Raw genomic sequence first — 19967 nt, forward strand, 5'->3', positions numbered from 1 at the left:
CTTCGTCTCCTTCGTCTCCTTCGTCTCCTTCGTCTCCTTCGTCTCCTTCGTCTCCTTCGTCTCCTTCGTCTCCTTCGTCTCCTTCGTCTCCTTCGTCTCCATCATCTTCGTCGTCCCCTTCGTCCCCTTCATCTTCAGTGTCCTCTACATCCCCTTCGTCCCATGGGACGCTGGCACGCTTCTTACAGACACCGAGAGCAGAGAGCAGTGGAACTACTGGCTCACTAGCGTATCTAGAACCCTCATCTTCCTCGTCGGACGAGTCTTTCAAACTATCCGCCTCGCCTGACAGGAAAAATTCGCTATCCGATGAATCACTCGTATCATAGTAGTTGATCCACTCCATGTGTTGCCAGTCGTACGAGCCTCTGACATCTGCGAGCTTCAGACGATGCTGCGGCACCCAAGCCTTGCTCGCGTCTTCTGTGCTCACAATTCGGTACATGCCAACGAACCAGTGATGTTCCCTCAATCTCTTGCCCACCCAAGGAAGCTTGAAGTTTGGGGTCGTGTTGCGTCGCCAGTCGACGTAGAAACGGTCTCTCTCCCAACATTCGACCTCGCTGATCTGGTAGATGACGGGTTTGGCCCCCGCAGCTGGATCTTCGTATCCTTTGATGGTCACGTAGTCGTCATGGAGGAACTTGACTTTCTTCACCTGCCGATACGTGAACCCAATCACGCTGCCGCCGTCGCGACACTGAATCTCCTGGTCTCGTCGATCGTTCACAGAGATCACCTCCAAGGGATCGCGATGGAGGGCTGAATATATCCAGTCGCCGGTTCTGAATCGTCGAGGGAACCACTAGAAAGGCCAGACCGGGCCAATCACGTCAGTGTCAAGAATTTAGGGGTATTTCCAAAGATTCATCGAACAAATCTTCAACGGGGATGGAGAGGTGGAACACGTACATCTCCACCTTTTGCGAGGTTCGATGCTCTCTTCCAGTCACGCACTTTCACTTGCATTTTGACCAGGACGTTAGATAAGTAGACGTAGATGGACGCAGGTAGTGATGATAAGGGCTGCAAACGATGAGGGTGACAGTTGAAGAAGATGGTGGAGGAAAGGAAGCGGTAGCAAAAGGCTCCATGGGAAACCCTTCATATATACTTGATCTTCCTGCTTCCTGCTTCCTGCTTCCTGCTTCCAACTGCCTTTGTCATTCCTGCCTCAAGTTACTGCTCCACTATGGCAATATGCGGGTTTGAATGTTTGATGATGCACTGCTGATTGAGACTGACAATGTGAAGCATCTCTTTTTCGGACAAAAGGATGGGCAGTAGCATTTCTCTAGCCTTGCGCATCTGTAACAAGAGGGCTTTCACTTGCCAAATTGTGGAGGCCATCATGCATAGTATCTTTCAATCTTTGAGGCCTGCGCCAGACACATGCAAAGTAATTGGCCCAGGAACTATGTGTTGGTTCTGACCCAGGGGCCTCTGTGGTCGGTACAAGGCTGTCAAACTTTTGTTAGTGACTTGCTGTTCCGGATCACGCCAGTGCCACAATCCTCAATAATCCAGACTGGAAAAAAGGCAGTAAAAGATAGAGACAAAGGAAGCATTGTAGAACTCCGGCGGAAGCCATTTGCAGTCTCATGCACGTAGGGCTGGAGTGGGAGTTTTCCGCAGTATATGATCATGACTCCTATTTGACCCAGCCTTGTCGTTGTGTTGGGGCATCCTGCACGTGCCTATGCTTTGCGTTGATTCAAAAGTTCGGCCACAGACGCACTGCCTTTTCTGGACTGCTAGTCATGGAGAATGGGCACTGCGTTGATCGGTTTGCTGTGTTCTTCGCCCAAGGCAGTTCAAGTGCGAAAAAACGAACGCAACTCACGGCCACCGCAGTAATTCAACGTGCAGTCTTGTTTGGTTGTGAGAACGTAGTCGTTCGAATGTGTTCATGTCCAACGCAGAGTTCGAAGCGAAGATAAAATGTTGTTTACCGGTACAGTACCTCTCCTGATACTTTCTCAGCCATCATCTACCGGACCTCTCAACGACAACGTTCATTGACACCTTTGTTCCAAAATGCCTACTCACGCTTCAGTAAACAAGAACAAGAAACAGAACTTGGGAAGCTGGTCGCCTCCAGAAAATGAGAGACAGGCCGGGCAGCAACAGCCAGGTGCCACTCTGCAAAGTCAATCCGAATGCTTTGAGGATGATTCGGGCCCTGAAGGTAACGTCGCAATCCCGAGTCCATGTAGGAAGATACTGTTTTTTTGAAACTGAAGATGCAGGTGAAGAACCAGAAAGCTCCCAGTATCTCATAGCGACGCAAAGTGCTGTCCTTTACCAACTTGCGGGGATGCAAGCTACCAGAGCCATTCAACAAGAACGGCCGCAGGCGCAGAGGTTCGGTCAGCAGGGACAGGTTCAGAGAGTCGCCCAGCAGGTGCAACCAGGAAGACAGTACACCAGCGCCGAACAACCAGTACAGGCAATGTCGGCAATTTATACTTCGGCCTCGCTGACTGGTCTTAGTCTCGGGGTGCAAGGACAAAGCCCACAGACGTGGATGCCGGAGGGAGGCCAAGAGGGGATTCAAGACCACAGCCGGAGAGGGTTCGCCGAAGGGAAGAGGGAGACGGATGCTGTATCGTCTGCTAAGCACAACGTTCAAAAGTCGGCAGATAGTGGACAGTACTATCGAAAGAAAGGTGCCTGACCCGATAATGGCTGAGGAACGAAGTTGGTTACCTGGCGGTATCAAGACTCGTATTTTGCCTCATAGTACAATTGCAGACTCGACAGCGTTGTCTTTCCATGACTGGCCTTGGACCTAGAGGCCGTCAAAATGCAAAGTATGGCCAAATATTCAGAACGTTAAATGTTGGAAATGCTTTCCTGAAAAGGCGTCGTGTAACACCGGAGGGTTGTGCTCTCTGGCTCTCACGACGTACGCCTTGTGCGACTCAAGATGTAACCATGGTGGCGACGACGTGAAGCGCTCAAAAGCGAAAGGTCCTCCAGATGAGATTCTTCATTCTTGCAAATATCAATGCAACAGCCATCGAAAGCGTAGCCATGAGCGCTGATGCAATTGTTGAAGCCAAGGACAGTATTCCAGAAACAACGCCTACTATGTCGATAGAAGCGGACACGATAGATGTGGAGAAAGCGCCGGGGTCTGAAGACCTGAGGCAGACATACAAGAGTGAGAGAGGAACTGCCGAAACCATGGAGGCCGCCTCGCTAACGGCCAGAAATAGGTCGCCTGAGTCGATGGATTTCAAGGATATCAAAGGCGATTCAAGGAAGTCCGGAAGAAGAATGGAACAAGACAAGCGCTGTGAAAAGTATGAGTCCGACTGGCGGTTCCGCTCAAATGCTAACGGCCCGCCCACCAGTCGAAGACAACCCAGAAGGATGGCCGAGACTTGCAGCCGTGGTTGACAGCGACCCTTCTTTCATGATATTCCGCCGATTCGGATACCTGCGGGCCAGGCTTCTGGTGTGGCATCAAGACCGCCTGCGAGAAATCGAGAAGTCGCTCGAGGATCTGGACTGGAAGGATTTCAATAATGAACCAACAAGACGAGCACTCTGCTGCCGTGAAGGAGACGATAGACGACATCCGGCAAAACGGAAGCAGTTGTTCAACAAGCTGAACAGAGAGCTGAAGCTCTATGGTGACTCTTGCTGCTAAGCCAAGTTAATCTCAAGTGCTGCTGACCGATGCTAGACGATCTTCTGAAACGCTCGGCCGAGATACGCCAATTTGATGCGCCGAGTCAAAGAGACCGCGAGGCTGTGGCCGCATTTATATGGAATGATGGACAGCTTTCCCAACGTGACAGAAGCTATATTCAGCATGTTGACGACCTGATGGCTATCTGCAGCGACAAAGAATCCAGCTGGATTCATGGCCTTTTGCTGGCACTTTCACTGAGAATAAGCGCAGGTAGATCTTTCCTCAGGGTGAGAAGCAACCACTCGTGCATTGTGCCCTGCTAGAAGCTGAGTCATGACAGTATTGCTTTCGAAGTAGCACCCAGCGAAGGAAGCTCAGCGGCGGGACACTGCGTCTAGAGCTTTTTGATAAAGGACGCTTCGACGCATTTGTCGCCTTCATCTACACCATGATTTTGATTTGTCTCATCATGGGTCCCGTGATGATCCTGTACAGGATTCGACATGTGGATGGTTATCGACAGATATTGGTGGCGCTGGCGTTCGCAACCATGTTCGCTGGCTTGTGTTCAAGCGCCACCAGTGCCAAGCGTCATGAGGTGTTTGCTGCCACCGCAGCGTAAGTGGCCACCAACTGCCCCGACGGTCCTGCTTTGCTAACAGGAAGAAGGTACTGCGCCGTTTTGCTGATCTTCCTAGGACAGCATAATTGAGTCCCAGATGTGTGGAGCCAGATGTATCATGTCTGATGGGGATGTTTTGCTGCCCTCCCTGCTCGCAAGGTTGATCGAAAAAGGTCACTGGAGAGAATGATATGACACTTGTATTGCCGCGAATGTCAGTCACATGAAATTAGATCGAAGAAATCTGAGAAGCTATTCAGCAGCAGAGGGTTAAGGAGCAGGTACAAACAGAGCAACAGATGAGGAAGAAGAGAGTTGAGTAGTAGTAGTAAGTCATACAGTAGGGCCAAGCCCTGCTTAGTCATGTGACTCCGTCACAGTGTGACAGAATGGTCTTCCTCCATCTTGGGAGTTGCGAATGTGACTTGAATCTTGGAATTTTTTGATGGAATCAAGTGTAGAAAGATCTTGGGAGGTAAGCGCTCGCTCCGTAAAGGGACTCAGTCGTGACTGGTAGTTGGATCCCAGGCGCATGGCGCATACGAGTCCGGGAAATCGAGGGCCTTCATATCTTCTTGGTCCAGTTCAAACTCGAAAATCCCAGCATTTTCCTCGATCCTGGAAGGCGTCACACTTTTCACCAATGGCACAAACCCTCTCTGCAAACTCCACCGCAGCAATATCTGCGCCCAGGTCTTGCCGTGTTTCTCTGCCAAAGACGTCAAAACAGGCTCCTTCGCACGCTCACCACGGACGATGGGGCAATACGCCTCGACCACGACATTTCTCTTCTTTGCCCACTCCACAATATCGTTGCGAGGAAGCCATGGATGTAGTTCCCATTGACCAACATCGATGGTGCCGCCGACGCCAGAAGACTTGATATATTCTTCTAATTCGTCGAGATGGTGGACGCCATAGTTGGAGACGCCGATTGATCGAATTTTGCCTGCCTTCTGGGCCTCTGCCAGAGCCTTCCACGCACCACACCTGGCTTCTTTGCCGCCGTAGGGCGAGTGGATCAGATAAAGGTCAATATAGTCCAGCCCAGTCTGAAAGAAAGAGGACTCGATTGATTTCTTTGCGCCTTCGTAGCCCAAACTCTTTGGCGGGACTTTACTGGTGAAAAAGATGTCTTCTCGTCTCAGTCCGGAGTTCCGAATGGCGTCTGCACAAGGCTGCTCGTTGCGATATGCCCTGGCGGAGTCGATGTGTCTGTATCCGGTGCGGAGTGCATGGAGGGTGACTTCTTCGCACTGTGCAGCTGGAGTTTGATACACACCATACCCAAGCACTGGAATCTTGTAGCCGGAGCTCATGGTATAAGTGGTGTTTATGTCGAACTTTGTGGGGATTTGGGTCGCCATGGTGCGGGTGTACTTGATTGCAAAGGTGGCCGAGGGGAGTGCTTTACGCTCAAGGGACAGCAGTTGCTTGTGTAGAGCCTGCAGCCGCATTGAAGTCGACTAATGAGCAAGGGGGAAATCTTCACTATAACCAGTTATACAAGTCGAGTAGGATTCAGGCTCCAGGATTGATTGATTGATGATTGATTCCTAGACCTACCTGACCTATGTAGGTAGGTAGGTATGTATTCAGGCGACAGGAGGTGACGTGCAGTGGTGGGAATGCAAAGTGCTGTTGGTGCCAGTGGACGGACCTGCTTGGAAATTGAATACGCGGTAGACTCTGTATAGCCGCTACGGCCGCAGATAAATACCGCCGCTTTTAAATTACCAGAATGATCATGGAATCGATTTTAGTGTCCGAAGTGCTATCGTTGTACCTCCGGTGTGCCGATAGAGAGTATTGTTAGAACTTATCAGTAGTACTACCTAGTATCGTAGTAAAGAGAAAGGGTACCAGGTATCTCTCTTCGCGAGATTGGAAGAACCCCCTCGTTATTCAGTCATGATCATTACCTACGAATGGGACGCCGACATCACCCCTCTCATCCATTCGCACCTACGGATCCATTTCACATAAGACTTACAATCCAGATGCAGGCCCCAGTACGAATGAAACGATCACGGCAGTCCCATCCTCTCCAAGGTATGATCATTCAGCCCCCAAGCCGAACTACTCCCATCGTGGACCGTTGTGCGTCTCATATCTCTCTTGTACTTTCCCATTCCCTTGAACTCGCCCGCGCGATGCATCACGGCCGTATTATCCCAGCAGATCAAGTCGCCTGGTTCGCGCCAATCTACGCTGAGGAGGTACTTTGGTTGCGAGGCGTGGTTGAGAAGGGTCTCAATCAATTCTGTACCTTCCGGCTCCGCAACACGCGTACCATCCAGATATTCCAAGTGGTGAAGATGGTTCGCAATATACAGATTCGTGCGGCCCGAAGGTTCATGTAACTGCAGAATGCGGTGTCGGCCGAACGGGTAGGCTTCGGGGTCCATATCGCGCAGAAACTCGGAGTCTGGACATGCCTTCTTACGTGAGTGCCACAGCGAGTTGGCGCCCACGTAATCCATCTCGCTCAGCTTCGCTTTGAGGTCGGGAGGCAGTTCGTCGTACGCCGTTCGGGTGTCGGCGAAGTCGGTGTTGCCGCCATACCCTGGCGGTGGGAGCTCGTGGGCACGCAGCAAAGAGTAGCCTGCACGGCGCGGGTTGAAGGCCGAATCGACGTGAAACAAGGAGTTGCCCTGATGCAAAACAACACGTTGAGTATATGGCTCTGCTTCTCTTGTGACTTTTGTGCAGCAGCTTAGGCTAAGAGACATGTTTGGGTCTGGGTATCGCATACTTTGGATACGTGATCTCTCTTGCTTCCAACTTGCACCAGTGATCCGTCGTCCTCGAGGTTCGAAACGTCGAATAATTCGTCGAAGGGGAATCGGTTCTGGCGCCCGAGTCCTAGGTAGGGCTTTACATCGTCGAGCTCGCCGAAGAGACGCGAGAAGGCAACGTGCCGGGCATCGTCGAGCGCGGCTCTGCGGAAGACTAGAACGCCATACTAGGTCCTCTTAGCGACAGACATCCTCCCTCAGACGGCACTCAACTTACTTCTGTGATGGCGTCGTGAATCTCCTTGAACACCTCTGGCTCAACTGGCTTGCTGAAGTCAATGCCTGTCACCTCGGCCCCAAACGTCGGCGCAAGCTGCTTGACCTGGATGTGCTGGAATACGGGTTCGGTCGCGTGCGGCATGATAACTGTCAGTAACCGTGGATACCTACGATGCAGGTTTGCAACTCGATCACAAAACTGCTGCGTTTTCCGAGGAGCTCCTCATCTCATATGTATCTTGCGGAGTCTGCGTACATGCACCCCCTCTTACCTTATCTCCAATCGTCCTGGAGATGCCCGCTGCACGCCCTCTCTGTGACACAGGTGCACAGCATATCGCACCCGGTCTAATTTCGTTTGCGTGATAAGACTGCATTCGCCAGGTCAAGTATCAGCATCGAAAGGGTTGAAACAGCCTTTTCATTGGGTCTTCCGTCATGGTTAGCGTGGCGTATCCAACGGCGAAACTGGTGCATTTATCACAGGGACAGGTTGAGCACCGTTCGATGAACAATTATGTTTGAGGATTTCTCATGAGGGTATGCAAGCCTATTCCTACTCTTACCCTTGCGTCTCAACTGAACAGAAGCTTGGCAGGTAAACCATGATCGATTGTTTCGGTGGTCTGATCACCCCTGTATCACGTTATGTACAACGTCTCCCCAATGCACTGTTTCAACACATCCGCTCCATATGCCTTTCTTTATCGGTACCAGTAGTCAGGCTTGACATAATCAGCCATCGTCTTGGGCTCTTCGAAGCCGCCGTGGTGGTGGTGGTCATGCGGGTCATCTGGGGGTCCAACGTAGTCCATTCTGTAGACGCTACCGCATTCGTTGCATCGTTCAAAGGGCCTCGCTCGGGACAGCTGGTAAATCGGGTTGTCAGCGGATGTTCCACATTGAGTGTTGCGAGGAAAGACCCCGGTCGAAAACATCTAAAGATCGCAAGGACATACCACTAGCCATCGGACGAGGTGAGAGTCCGCAGGGCAGCCGGTGCAACCAGCTTGAATTTCGTCTCCAGCTGATTTGACAACGATTGGGTTCTCAAAAGTGCCTGGACACAGAATCGTCAGCACCCATCTTAAAGAGGTGGCAGCATCCAAAGTTGCCCTCTCCGGCACCGGTGCATCCGTCGGGTTATTACATACCGACTCGGTCGGACGGAAGTGGTGACATGTCGAAGATGTCAATGCCTTGCATCTTTCCAAGAATTTCGAGACGTTCCAAACCAGTAGACTGGTCAAGATCCGTGGGAACAGTACCGGGCTCGGCACCGGGAGGAAGGAGATCTTGTTCGGTCTTGATTTCTATTGTCATTTCCACGTCAGTTGTTGCGCGTGTTGCTCCATCCAGCTTCGACTGGTCGCTGGAATGAAGCTTGTCGCATGGCTGAGAATCCAGACTCACGATCAAAAGGGATGATTTTGCCCTCCGGTTCACCTGGCTTTGGGTCGTATTTCTCTCCTAGAAGGCCAATATCAGTCACAGATTTTCTTGGGTGAGACACGGCATTGAAAGACTGTGTCTCTGGAGCTTCGGGGTATTGATTGACGTACGTCGAACGGTGACCGTGGAAAATGTTCGAGGAGCGATCCGGACTGGCTTGAAAGGCACACGCCGTGCCAGCGACAAGGCTGCGCGTGCTGCCGACATGGTGTACTGTGAGGAGCGGAGTGGTCGACTTGGTGAAGAATAGCGAAAGGGACGTTGAAAGCAGGAGATCGTTGGAAACTGCGTCGAGTTTGGATGATTGATGATTGGTTGCTGGGAGCTTGGGAGCTTTGGGCCTTGGCATCAGATGGTGGTCTGACGCAGTCCAGCTATTCTGGCAATACGCTCCCCTGGACAGCGCAGTCCTCTGTCATACAGAATCTTGCAAGAACTAGGATCTCCTCGATCACTTCCCGATATTGTAGGGTACTTCTAGTATATGTAAAGAGCTACCCGGATGCAGAGTACCGTGACTTATGAGGACGCCGTAGTTGATGTCACGTGATCGAAAGATCACATGAGTAGCAGATGACTAAGCAATATACCCCTGACAATCGCTTATCAGCACTCATCGTTCTGTGCGATATCAAACCAGCGTTGCGCCATTGAGAAGCCTGAAGATGTACCCAGGATGGCCAGTACTCCAATTTGTGCTATGGATGTGTGGTCGACTTGCCCGCCGTCAACCTCGCCTTCTCCGAAAGGTTCGATGACTTGAACAGAAACTTGGGTTTTGAGCGGCCTAGTAAGGGCTATCCTCCCAAGCGGCTGAGCTCTTGTGCAGTCTTGTCACAGCTGGCAACAGATGTCATTCTTGAGACAGTTTCATGCTCACTCCATGGAGTTTTGTGCATTGCCAGGTGGGAGCAGAAGGAGATGGCAGTGAATGACATGTGGTACCCAGAGGGCGTCCAAGGTTGCTGTGTTGATTGAGACTTGGTCTCGATAAGGCTGATTCTACCAAGCTGATATATGTCTCAAGTCATGACCATGACGAGGGCAGATATCGCAATCTGCAAAAGCGTCAACCTCGAAGATAATGACAATGCACCGGAGCGGCTTGAGCGAGGTCATGGCCCAAAGGACAACCAAAGTCCTCGGGATAGTGCCCCAGTAGGAAAGGTTATGCGGTGAATGGTAAGACTCACGTGAAGGTGCGTGTTGCCCTCGCTCCCATTCTTGGCTGTGATTGGCCCAGCCCAGGGCTGTTTTGAAGGGATATATTTTAAATGTTCAGAATTTTGTCCAACAATTCTTATGTCTATCCCGGGTCCCAACCCTAGCAATGATATACCTTCGGTGGGTATTAGCTAGGCTAGTTGGGGCGTGAGGGTGTGGCCACCAGGCATAAGACAGTTTGCTCTTGGGCGAAGCCACGAATCCTTGAGGCAGACCCCTAGCTGGACTGACTCTGAGTTAAGCACCACTCCTACTGCCTTACCGGTGTAGCGGTGGTGAGACTGCGGACGATGACTGAAGGCTCCTACCGCTTATTGACTCACCGGAGTGCTTATGGTAGGAGAGTAACCTGACGAACGAACAAAAAATCCCTTCAACAGCTAGGGATTTCTCTCATCCAGACCTCAGCCCTTACCGGGGGCGGGTTCTGGATGAGAGTTTTTGCTTTTTTCCTGGTCTGCTGGCGCAGTGGTATAACCCAACGACCACAGACTCTCCAATTCACCCGTCACACCGCTTCAACCTTCAAGGTCTGAGGTTCTTGACTGCTGGTGCGAGAAGCTCCAGGCTCCTATATGAAAAGAGAGACTTTGAGAAGGTAAACGCCACACGCTCGGTTCGAGTCAGTGTCGACACCTTTTGCTTTTTTATTTGTTTAGAATTCATGATTGTTGAATGTGCGGCAATTGTGGTGGTACGGCAGAACTCCTTGTAGTTCATGCAACTGGAAGGTGGGCTACAACCTGCAATGGTCTGGGAAGGTGCTCTTGTGTGGAGGGAGTCCCCCCTGCCAGACACAGGCAAGTGAATTTTCCTCTTTACTGGTTATACACTACTCTGGCTCTCTAGCTGATGAAGCCAAACCCCGACCAGCCAGAGTCTGCTACCCGTGCCATGATGCAAGGCCCAGTCGCAGTCCGAGTCTCACAGAGGTAACATGTGAGGACAGAGGAGGCGGGAGGCGGTAAACCTGTGTGGAAATAGGACTCTGAGAGCATCGATTTCGATTCTTGGGCCTCTCCTTCTCTGACACTGTCATTGCACTTCCATAACCACTTGTGGAGTATTACAGTTCGATTCCAAGCATGCCATGCAGTCCTGTTAGGAAGGAGGTCGGGCGAGTTGAATTATTATTAGCTGACGTGCGTCTGGAATTTGACGAAGTTAGCAAAGAAGCTAGCTCCCAGTGTGAGCTGGTCGAATGGAGCAATGGACAGGGAGGCCTGTAAGAATTGCCCGTTGCAACATGTATCCCTCAGTTTTGTGTCTCTGCAAGCTACACTCTCACAACCATGTTTGAAGACAGTCCTACAATGACTTCAGCGATACGCAATCATCGCCCTCCATAATGATTGAGAGCAAGGACACTGGTGAATGAAACGGCGCGGGCTTGACAGTGCTTGGAACGCGTTTGTAGTGCCTGAGGCAAAACGTGGAGTTTTCAGCCTTGCGTCAAACAAGGCTAAATCGCCCCGGAGTTGATGCCCAGTCTCGTGGCAAGCAAGTTTCTGATGAGGTTGGGAACTTTGGGACCCCGTATTAAAGAAGCCTAAATGATAGGTGGCAGGGAACACCCACTATGAAGATAGAAGAACCCGGAACACCCGCTCCCCCGACCCTTGAACCTCACCATTCTGCGGTGTCGTCTCGGCGAGGCTGGCGCCAAGAAAATTCTAGAACCCGCAGCCTCAGTGAGCATGAATTTGTAACGCGATCACGTGGCAGGCTAGTGCGGCCAACTGCATCTTTTATTATTGACTAACCATGAGCATTTATGCCTCTGTTCGCCACGCATATCACGACTACAATATCAATCGCGCTTCTTGTTGATTGCAAAACTTACTGTGTATACCCAAAACATCACACAGACGCCAAAAACAACATACCAACCATACCGCAGAGTCAAGATCATTAAATCATGGCTAACTATCTCGCCTCCATTTTCGGAACAGAACAGGACAAGGTAAGTCCATTCCCCCCTCTCAACAACATTGAACATAGCTAACAGATAGTCCCAGGTCAACTGCTCCTTCTACTATAAGATTGGCGCCTGCCGCCACGGCGACAGATGCTCGCGAAAACACGTCAAGCCGTCCTACAGCCAGACCATCCTCCTACCGAACCTCTACCAGAACCCGGCGTATGATCCAAAGAACAAGATGAACGCGTCGCAACTGCAGAACCACTTTGACGCTTTCTACGAGGACTTCTGGTGCGAGATGTGCAAGTATGGCGAACTCGAGGAGGTGGTGGTTTGCGACAACAACAACGACCATCTGATCGGCAACGTCTATGCGCGATTCAAGTACGAAGACTCGGCGCAAGCAGCGTGCGACGCGCTGAATAGTAGATGGTATGCTGCGCGGCCGATATACTGCGAATTGAGTCCCGTCACCGATTTCAGAGAGGCATGTTGTCGATTGAACTCGGGCGAGGGCTGTGTACGAGGCGGATTTTGCAATTTCATCCACAGAAAGGAACCGAGTCCCGAGCTCGAAAGGGAACTGGAGCTCAGCACGAAGAAGTGGCTGAAGGAGCGCGGCAGAGATGACAGGAGCGTGACCCGAAGTCCCAGCCCCGAACCGACGAGGAAGAGATTTTAGATGATGGCCGCCTCGAAGAGGTCTGCTGTGCTTGGGGTGCAGAGTCATGCAGAATCGTCTCTACGCCCGCCCGCTTGTCGATCTGCTCGGCGCATACACCGAACCTTGCAGTCGGACAACGGGATTGTTATCGCTCAGGGTGATGCACGCGCTCGGCCCATTTACGGCAAGAACTCGAAAGACTTTACAGCGCAATTACATCAATAAGCGAATTTACGGACTTGTCGAAACGAATTCAATGACCCAGAAAGAATCAACGCGAGTTTCGAAACAACCACGAATGTTCTCAATGTGTGTCGACTCCCGCGCGTTCCAATACGGCACAGAGTTCGGTCTTTGATGAATACTGGGGCATGGCTATGACCTTATGTCAATGTTCTGAGGCAGCATATAAGTGCCAACGGAATTCATGGGCGAAGTACTAGGCCGAAGAGTCAACCGGGAGTCTCGGCAATCAGAAGCAAGCAGGATGGGAAAACTTCAGCAGGTTAAAGGCCTCAATGCCGGACAACTTGAAAGCTTCACGTCTTCTCTCCTGTGTATCTCATTTCAAGCCAGGGCGGGCCTGAAACCAGTTTCAGGCAGCACTTGAAGCCTACTCGGGCTCCAGTGCATTTCGAATTGAATCATTGCGGTCCGCACCACACAAGGCACCACGATTCGTTTGCTTGATGAAGCAGCGGTGAAATGGAGGCATGGAGACCACTAGAGTGTCTTTCGTGTCTGAAGCACTCGGGCCCGCAGTCATCACATCTGTGTTTTTGAATGAGAGAACTGTAGTTATAGTGCAGTGATGGCGAGGAAATGAAAGAAGCCAAAAGGCATGAATTGGGATGATTCCTTGCCCCTTGACCTTGCAAGTCCGGCTTCATCCAAATTTATGCGCCCACTGTAAAGTGTCCACGCTTCGAACATGTGCTGCAAGAAGTTTCAACCAAAACTATAGAAGCCCCATATGGACATTCGATGCGTCCGAAATCTAAAATGTCTATTGTCTATCTGCCCGGCCATACCGCCGTGAAGTAACCATGTTTCTCGTGATATCATAAAATAGTAATTTTGCTGGTATTGCAATTGGGGCGTCCATCCTGTCATCAGGCATAGTCACCTGGGATCCCTGATCTTCTCCGTTGCGGTTCACAATAGCTCTGGTTCTCGACCAAGACTCCCCTGATGGTGATGCCGGGCGCACCCTGAGGTGAGGAGAATAAAGCTTGACATTCCATGGATCCAGCATTGAAGGTCGCGAAGGCGCTAGTGACATGAGTTGTTGAGAGAGATTCCTCCAGCCTGTTGTTGGCTGTTGGATACAAGGTGGTGATATACTGTGTATCCTCTTACGTCGATAATGTGTCCGATCGAAATTCTTGTTCCAAGCGATCATCAGTCTTGCTTGAACGGTCCGACTTTCGCGAGCCACAGGAGGACCATAACGATGGCCACAACGATGATAAGAAAGCCCAAAGCGATGACCCAGCCCAGGATCCGGGTTCGACGCTGTTTCTTCCGTGTCCGCTCCAGCCAGGAATCCCTACAAAGCATAGTCAGTACCGTCGACATCTATACCTGCCATTTCCACCACGTACGTATGTTTGTATCCAGGCTTCGGCGATACAGTCGAAGTCGAAGTCGATTTTGAATCTGACATTGTTCCCTTCTCTTCATCCAGATGGACCGCCATTGAGAATCGGCGCCAAAAAGCTGGGTCGCGCACCCCCGCCATTTTGAAAGCTGGAAGCAAGTGACAAGGGCTTCTGTGTTGCACTGCTCAGACGGCGGCTTGGAAAGCAGGGCCGTCAACCTCGGGTCTCGGACGGCTGAGTGGTCTGAGGGTTATCGAGTATTCTGCGATGACAGAAGGAAAAAGCACCAGGCGGTAACGAACGGACGATGCTGAAGCACGAACGAGTGAGTGCAACAGATCTGGAAGACAGCGCAAAGAACAAACAAGGAGATCGTAGGATCTGCAAGAACAGCCTGCTCACATCGCTGAGTGGCAGGAAGGAGAGTCGCAAACAAAATAAAAACAGAAAGCGATACGTATAGAGAGCCCTCAGTTGCTGGCTCCTCTCATCGTGCAACCGGTTTCACTTTCTTTGGGGCTCGAAGTTCCTCGAGGGCGCTTGTTCTGACTGCCCAAGCTTCTGTGGGAGCCTCTATCTCTTCAAATTTCACATGCGTCGTTGGTGTCGTTTGCAGTGGACCGCTGGATCTCTGTCGGCCTACTTCTGGCCAGGGTCTCCCCAGTACCAGGAGGTGTTCAGCAACATTAGGCGTTGTAGTAAACAATCTCTTTTAGGAGCCAATTATGATAGGCGCACGTTAACAGATGTTTAGATCAGCCGTATCAATCGAATTAAGGCTACGGCTGCACGATGGAGAGGCGAAGCGGGAGGATCCCAGGACGACTATTGATCAAGACGACAGGGCCCCGACGAAGAAGCGGCGGATGGGTCGTGTGAAAGGATGTTGAGTGGCTCGAGAAAGAGGGTTTGATGAATTGGTGGAGTCGACAGGAGATTGCAAGAGATGAAGCCGGTCAGCGGCAGTGTTCACTTCAATCAAAATCGCCGACCGCAGTCTGGAGGTGTAACCAATCATCAAACGACCAAGACCCATTTTGATGGATCTCCCGCTGCTTCATCCTGTCGTGGCGGGGCAGCTATTGACATCTTAAAGCAGCCACATTGTTAGCTGCGCCATGCCTTCAAAGCAATCTACCGTGGTACGTTCAACATCAGAGATCCAACCTTGGTCAACGCGTCGCGACTGCATAGCTCAGCCTTCCTGTATCAATCACGGCAACTGTCATATCGCCGGATAGCAAATATCATATCCACAACGGATGGCATGACACGTGGGCAAGTCGGGAACCCTTGTCCAGGAGCATAGCTACGAGACATCGACCTTCCGTACACTCTCCTGTCCGCTCTCAAGACAGAAGGACCTTACCTAGGTGTCCTTCCTCCTCACTCCTTGTAACCTCAGTTCACTATGGCTCACTCGCTCCAGATATGCCATCTACCAAGCCAGCAGGCTCTGGATAGATTCAAGCTTTGTTGACGCTCACCTCAGTCGTGACATGTTCAACCGTCGCTTCGACCTTTTCCGTCATGAGCTCTTTGACTCCTTTGAGGAAGAAAATGGCGAGCAAGGCAAGAACCACAAAGGGGATGATACTGGCCCATGCAACCCTGTACGCATGAGCATATGCCCAATGACTTGCATCCAATGCCTTTGCCTCGATAGTGGCGTTGATCCCGACGACGTCGGAAACACCGACCCCTGCTGCAAGAGCCTCTAGCAAAGCTGGGACCGAGGATGTTGGCAGGCCAGCTTCAACTGCCGCATTTCCAACCTTGGTAGGATAAGATTTGAGTTTCCCATTGATGATGGCATCCAAAACAGCAGATCCAAAAGCACCTCCAATTGCACGAGCAGAGAATCCCAATCCTGTTGCTGTCGAAAGAAATGCATGAGGTGCTGTGAATTGAACGAGTGCTACGATCAGTGTCAGCGGACCTGACTGCCCAAGACCAGACAGGACGTTGAAGCCGATCTGTGCCTTGTTCATGCTAGGCGTGATCACGGCATAACAGATGCACCTGCGAATTGTCAGCCTCGCAGTCCCTATCTATAGGAGGGTGCATTGCTAGTGAACAATACTTACACAACCAGGAAAATGATGAATGTCCCTATCAATGGCGACTTCAGGTCTTTGTACTTTGTCGCATACAGCCTGCAAGCTCCTGTCAGATTGAATAGGTGTTTAGCTTCGTTGGCCCAATAGTGGACTCACGTCAGAGGAATAGAGGCAAACAGAGTCACAAGATTGTACGACAACTGTCGGATGGAAATCTTCCACGCATTGGTCTCGTATCCGAGATTCAAGACAATCTGGGGTGTGACACTGTTGACAGCGCTGTAGAACAACCAGCCTTCGACTGCGAATGCGAAGACCGAGAGAGCAAAGTTGGGTGAGCCTTTGAAAAAGACATGGGCCACCAGACCATCGGAACGACCCTTCCATTCTGTGAAGAGAACACTATCAGCAAAACTTGGGTGCAAGAGATCTGCAGTGACCCACCATAGACGCAGAATAGCGCCAGAAAACCAAACCCTACACCGAGCGGAGCTGCAACATGAGCATCAGACCAGGCATAGGCTCCTCCCGCCCAGTCCAAAGCCAACAGCAACAGCGTGCAAGCAACGATGAAGAGGATGGATCCAATAGGATCTACAGCCCAAATGTATTGTTTCAGGGACATTTTCGGGTAATCGGAGCGTCGTGTTGGGTGGTAGAAAAGCATGATGCCGAGGAACGTGGCCAGATGAAATGCAGCCTGCATCCAGAAGATGTCACGCCAGCCTGATGGACTGGCATTCGTCACCCCTCCGGAGCCCAGGACACCGACCCTTGGAGACCGATACTGTCAGCGAAAACCTTCACTTCGAAGACACTTTGCATGTCACGTACAGTCCGCCCACGGCTCCCCCCAGAAAAGCGAATCCATTCGCAAGAGCCCTGTATTTGAGGGGCAATACCTCGCTCGGGATAGCCTGGACTATCGAGATAGTGCTCAAGGTCACTCCAATAAGGATACCACCACCAATAAGCATTGACATTGAGGTGGCCCGCGCTGATACCACTGCTCCGGCGAAAGCAATCAGTGCTGGAATGGAAGCCACATATTTGCGGTCCAAGACATCGCTCAAACGGCCGACAATCGGGGATAGCACGCTTTGCATAAGTAGTGGCCCCTCTACCAGCCGGATTGTCAGCACATCTTGAAGCACCGGGACAATGTCTCTTACGAATAATCCAACCGGCGATCGAAGCATCACCAAGATCCCGGATGATAAAGGCAATGACAGAGCCAGCAGCCACAACAACGAAGACTTGCGCCATGATGGCAAAACACGTCACGAAGACCACGAGCCACGATCGCCAGCTGAGATTGATGTGTTGCGCCTCGTTGAGCTCCTGAATATGCTCCATAGGAGCCTCAAACTCGGCTGCCCGGCGCCGCTCTTCAGCTTGGGCATTTTCGATGGTCTCAGCCTGGATTGGAACCTTGTCCGCGGCCATGTTGTTGCTTGACACTCACGCTTCCAACAAAGGCGCCAGAGATTGTATAACTCAGTCCAAGGGAAAGAGTTCCCTTCCTAGGGGCAGACTGCCTATAATATACATATCACCCCCAAATCACGATGGGCAGGAATGGCTCGAGAGATCTTGTCACAGTTCCACCCCGGCAGTTGATAAGAAGCCTCACAAGCGGTCAGATTCCGACTATGCCTCCGCAGCGAGCGACGTGCCCACAAACAAAGCGAGTTGGAGGAGGCCGAGGACGACCTATCTTGGCTGAACCACCGCTTGGAGAGTAAATACTTCCACACGGCTGGGGTATCTCCAGCCAGGCTTCGGCGAAATGCTGAGTTTCGGGAAATGGCCGCGAAGGTATGCAAGACCATCTACCCATGACTGTGTGTCCCTCGGCCCCAGGACAATTGTCACGAATGTGGGTATTCTCCAGGCTGGAGAACCCTCGTCGGGATGGGAATTTTGCGGAGAAGCCTGATGTGGGGTCTTGACCACTATCCCGACGACGCCCATGGCAATGATGGTCTTTTCTTGTCCGGATTCTCTGGGGCATGTCTACTCTTTGCTACTTTCTGGTGCTCCGGCGGGATGCTGGTACACAGATGTGGCCACCGAATATGGTGCTACCCCATCTGCCTCCGCCGCTCAGGGATATCCGGCATGCCGCCAAACATATGAGGCCAGCAAATACCGCCAAGAGCGGCGCCCTTATCCACCTAGGGACACCTTCGAGGATGGTTGACGGCTGAAGAAACATGCAGTCGTTGACAAGCTCTTGTGGCATGTCGCTGTTTCTGTTGCTTGTCAGGATGCTTTCTATCAAACAACGCAGTCAAGACCTACCCTTTATGTCCAAGCTGTCCACACCGACATCGCTTCGTACGGTGGACAGGATACACTTCAATGTCAAGGAAGGACAGCTTCAATATTCTCGCCGCTGCAGATAGACCTGTGGTCCCTTGCAGCCCAGGGACGGGCCCTTACCACCAGAACCGGTCCAAGGCTGTACACTTTCCTTCAAGGGCTGCTTCCCGCGCAGGAGAGTTTTACTGGAGGCAAGCGTTGCCATAAGATGCGCTGTCAGCATACAGACATGAAGTCTATACTGCAGAGACTCGACGGATAAGAAACTGTTGTTGTATGTTGTTGACGAGGGATCGATAGCCTTGTGGACAGACTGCGGAGCAGAGATTCCGATGGCGGATGTTTGGGTGCAGGTGTTGGAGGCTTCTTGGTGCAGGTTTGATCTGGAAGACGTTGGAACTTGGCTGTTAGTCTTGCTTCGACGAGCCTCCAATACCTTTTGCACCTCTCAGCATCTGAATGACTTACACCATTACACTTTTCTCGACGTTCAGTTCTTCTTCTTCTACCTTCATCGCACCCTACTCAAAGCCAGTCAGTCCCTGTACATCCATCTGAACTCATACTCCTTCTCGAATTCTCGAAGGCTTGTTCTCAGGACTTTCTCTCTCTCCGATTAGCCAACGCCTGAAGAGTCTATCCGGCCTGTCACTTTGCTCTTCACCCCAGCACACAAAGCCCATCCTGTCACCTCCAAACAAGCCAGAGACAGTCATCTGCAGCATGGATTCGTCAAAGCAGCCTTCTTTGTCTCCTTCCTCTTCTTCATCATCGGGTGGTGAGATCCGCTCGATTCACCACGAGGGGAGCCCGCGCCCGCGCCCCTCGCAGCCGGTGCAGCCGGCTGCCCAGGGAGAAAAGGTGATGCTGCGGTTCCCTGCTGGTGTCCTGTCGGCCTCCCGGGCTACCGGAGCAGCCACAGCGGGCACGTCGGACTGGTTGAACAGCAGCAACGATGACGATGAAGACGCCACCAGTGCCGCCGATGTCGGGAGTGATGCTGGGAGCAGTGGGCGACAGGACGCCATGTCAGGCAGGCCGACAAAGAAGGCCAAGCGGACGTACTCAACCACCAGTAAGTGATTGACTTGAACACAAAGCGTACGCTGGTTACACAATTACTAACTAAGAACTTTACTACAGAGGGCTCCGTGGACTCCCGTGGCCGCCAGACCGAACAGAAGGTCTGCGAGAATGAGGCTCGGGCGGTTGTCGATCCTGACATTCTGGCCACCGTGGAGGAGGAGGGGGGTATAACCCCGGCTGGAAGAATGTTGAAGGCCGCAGCACGCACCATCGTTGCGTTGCGAGAGGAGTTGAGAGCGGCGAGGGGTGAGGAGACGGAGGATGAGGATGAGGATGAGGATGAGGATGAGGATGAGGATGAGGATGAGGATGAGGATGAGGATGAGGATGAGGATGAGGATGAGGATGAGGA

At 51.7% G+C, this 19967-nt stretch overlaps 9 protein-coding genes across 9 annotated transcripts; 3 read left to right on the forward strand and 6 right to left on the reverse strand.

The window, feature by feature from the left end:
- Nucleotides 1-144: 144 nt before the first annotated feature.
- Nucleotides 145-969, reverse strand: A1O1_06978 (uncharacterized protein; the record flags this gene model as incomplete). Its single annotated transcript, XM_007727853.1, has 3 exons — nucleotides 145-170; nucleotides 226-805; nucleotides 913-969. 3 exons carry the CDS (start codon nucleotides 967-969, stop codon nucleotides 145-147), a joined length of 663 nt encoding a protein of 220 aa, XP_007726043.1.
- A 2067-nt stretch (nucleotides 970-3036) lies between these two features.
- On the forward strand, nucleotides 3037-4265 carry A1O1_06979 (uncharacterized protein; the record flags this gene model as incomplete). Its single annotated transcript, XM_007727854.1, has 5 exons — nucleotides 3037-3166; nucleotides 3222-3308; nucleotides 3360-3641; nucleotides 3695-3930; nucleotides 3984-4265. 5 exons carry the CDS (start codon nucleotides 3037-3039, stop codon nucleotides 4263-4265), a joined length of 1017 nt encoding a protein of 338 aa, XP_007726044.1.
- Nucleotides 4266-4765: 500 nt separating this feature from the next.
- A1O1_06980 (alcohol dehydrogenase) lies at nucleotides 4766-5632 on the reverse strand (the record flags this gene model as incomplete). The annotated part of the gene is made up of 1 exon (XM_007727855.1): nucleotides 4766-5632. The coding sequence occupies one exon, from the start codon at nucleotides 5630-5632 to the stop codon at nucleotides 4766-4768; it is 867 nt and encodes a 288-aa protein (XP_007726045.1).
- A 660-nt stretch (nucleotides 5633-6292) lies between these two features.
- On the reverse strand, nucleotides 6293-7424 carry A1O1_06981 (alpha-ketoglutarate-dependent 2,4-dichlorophenoxyacetate dioxygenase; the record flags this gene model as incomplete). Its single annotated transcript, XM_007727856.1, has 3 exons — nucleotides 6293-6919; nucleotides 7021-7230; nucleotides 7281-7424. The coding sequence occupies 3 exons, from the start codon at nucleotides 7422-7424 to the stop codon at nucleotides 6293-6295; spliced, it is 981 nt and encodes a 326-aa protein (XP_007726046.1).
- Nucleotides 7425-7986: 562 nt separating this feature from the next.
- A1O1_06982 (cytochrome c oxidase subunit 5b) lies at nucleotides 7987-8941 on the reverse strand (the record flags this gene model as incomplete). Its single annotated transcript, XM_007727857.1, has 5 exons — nucleotides 7987-8151; nucleotides 8242-8342; nucleotides 8437-8595; nucleotides 8696-8752; nucleotides 8845-8941. The coding sequence occupies 5 exons, from the start codon at nucleotides 8939-8941 to the stop codon at nucleotides 7987-7989; spliced, it is 579 nt and encodes a 192-aa protein (XP_007726047.1).
- A 2935-nt stretch (nucleotides 8942-11876) lies between these two features.
- Nucleotides 11877-12561, forward strand: A1O1_06983 (uncharacterized protein; the record flags this gene model as incomplete). The annotated part of the gene is made up of 2 exons (XM_007727858.1): nucleotides 11877-11921; nucleotides 11977-12561. 2 exons carry the CDS (start codon nucleotides 11877-11879, stop codon nucleotides 12559-12561), a joined length of 630 nt encoding a protein of 209 aa, XP_007726048.1.
- A 1389-nt stretch (nucleotides 12562-13950) lies between these two features.
- On the reverse strand, nucleotides 13951-14284 carry A1O1_06984 (uncharacterized protein; the record flags this gene model as incomplete). The annotated part of the gene is made up of 2 exons (XM_007727859.1): nucleotides 13951-14092; nucleotides 14148-14284. Coding segments are annotated over 2 exons (279 nt in total), but the record flags the coding sequence as incomplete, so codon positions are not given.
- A 1326-nt stretch (nucleotides 14285-15610) lies between these two features.
- Nucleotides 15611-17650, reverse strand: A1O1_06985 (uncharacterized protein; the record flags this gene model as incomplete). Its single annotated transcript, XM_007727860.1, has 6 exons — nucleotides 15611-16166; nucleotides 16232-16300; nucleotides 16361-16592; nucleotides 16649-16977; nucleotides 17039-17324; nucleotides 17377-17650. 6 exons carry the CDS (start codon nucleotides 17648-17650, stop codon nucleotides 15611-15613), a joined length of 1746 nt encoding a protein of 581 aa, XP_007726050.1.
- Nucleotides 17651-19252: 1602 nt separating this feature from the next.
- A1O1_06986 (uncharacterized protein) lies at nucleotides 19253-19612 on the forward strand (the record flags this gene model as incomplete). Its single annotated transcript, XM_007727861.1, has 1 exon — nucleotides 19253-19612. The coding sequence occupies one exon, from the start codon at nucleotides 19253-19255 to the stop codon at nucleotides 19610-19612; it is 360 nt and encodes a 119-aa protein (XP_007726051.1).
- Between the last annotated feature and the right edge of the window lie 355 nt (nucleotides 19613-19967).

The sequence above is a fragment of the Capronia coronata genome, assembly GCF_000585585.1.
Source record: "Capronia coronata CBS 617.96 chromosome Unknown acBCG-supercont1.6, whole genome shotgun sequence".
In the NCBI taxonomy this organism is placed as follows: domain Eukaryota; kingdom Fungi; phylum Ascomycota; class Eurotiomycetes; order Chaetothyriales; family Herpotrichiellaceae; genus Capronia; species Capronia coronata.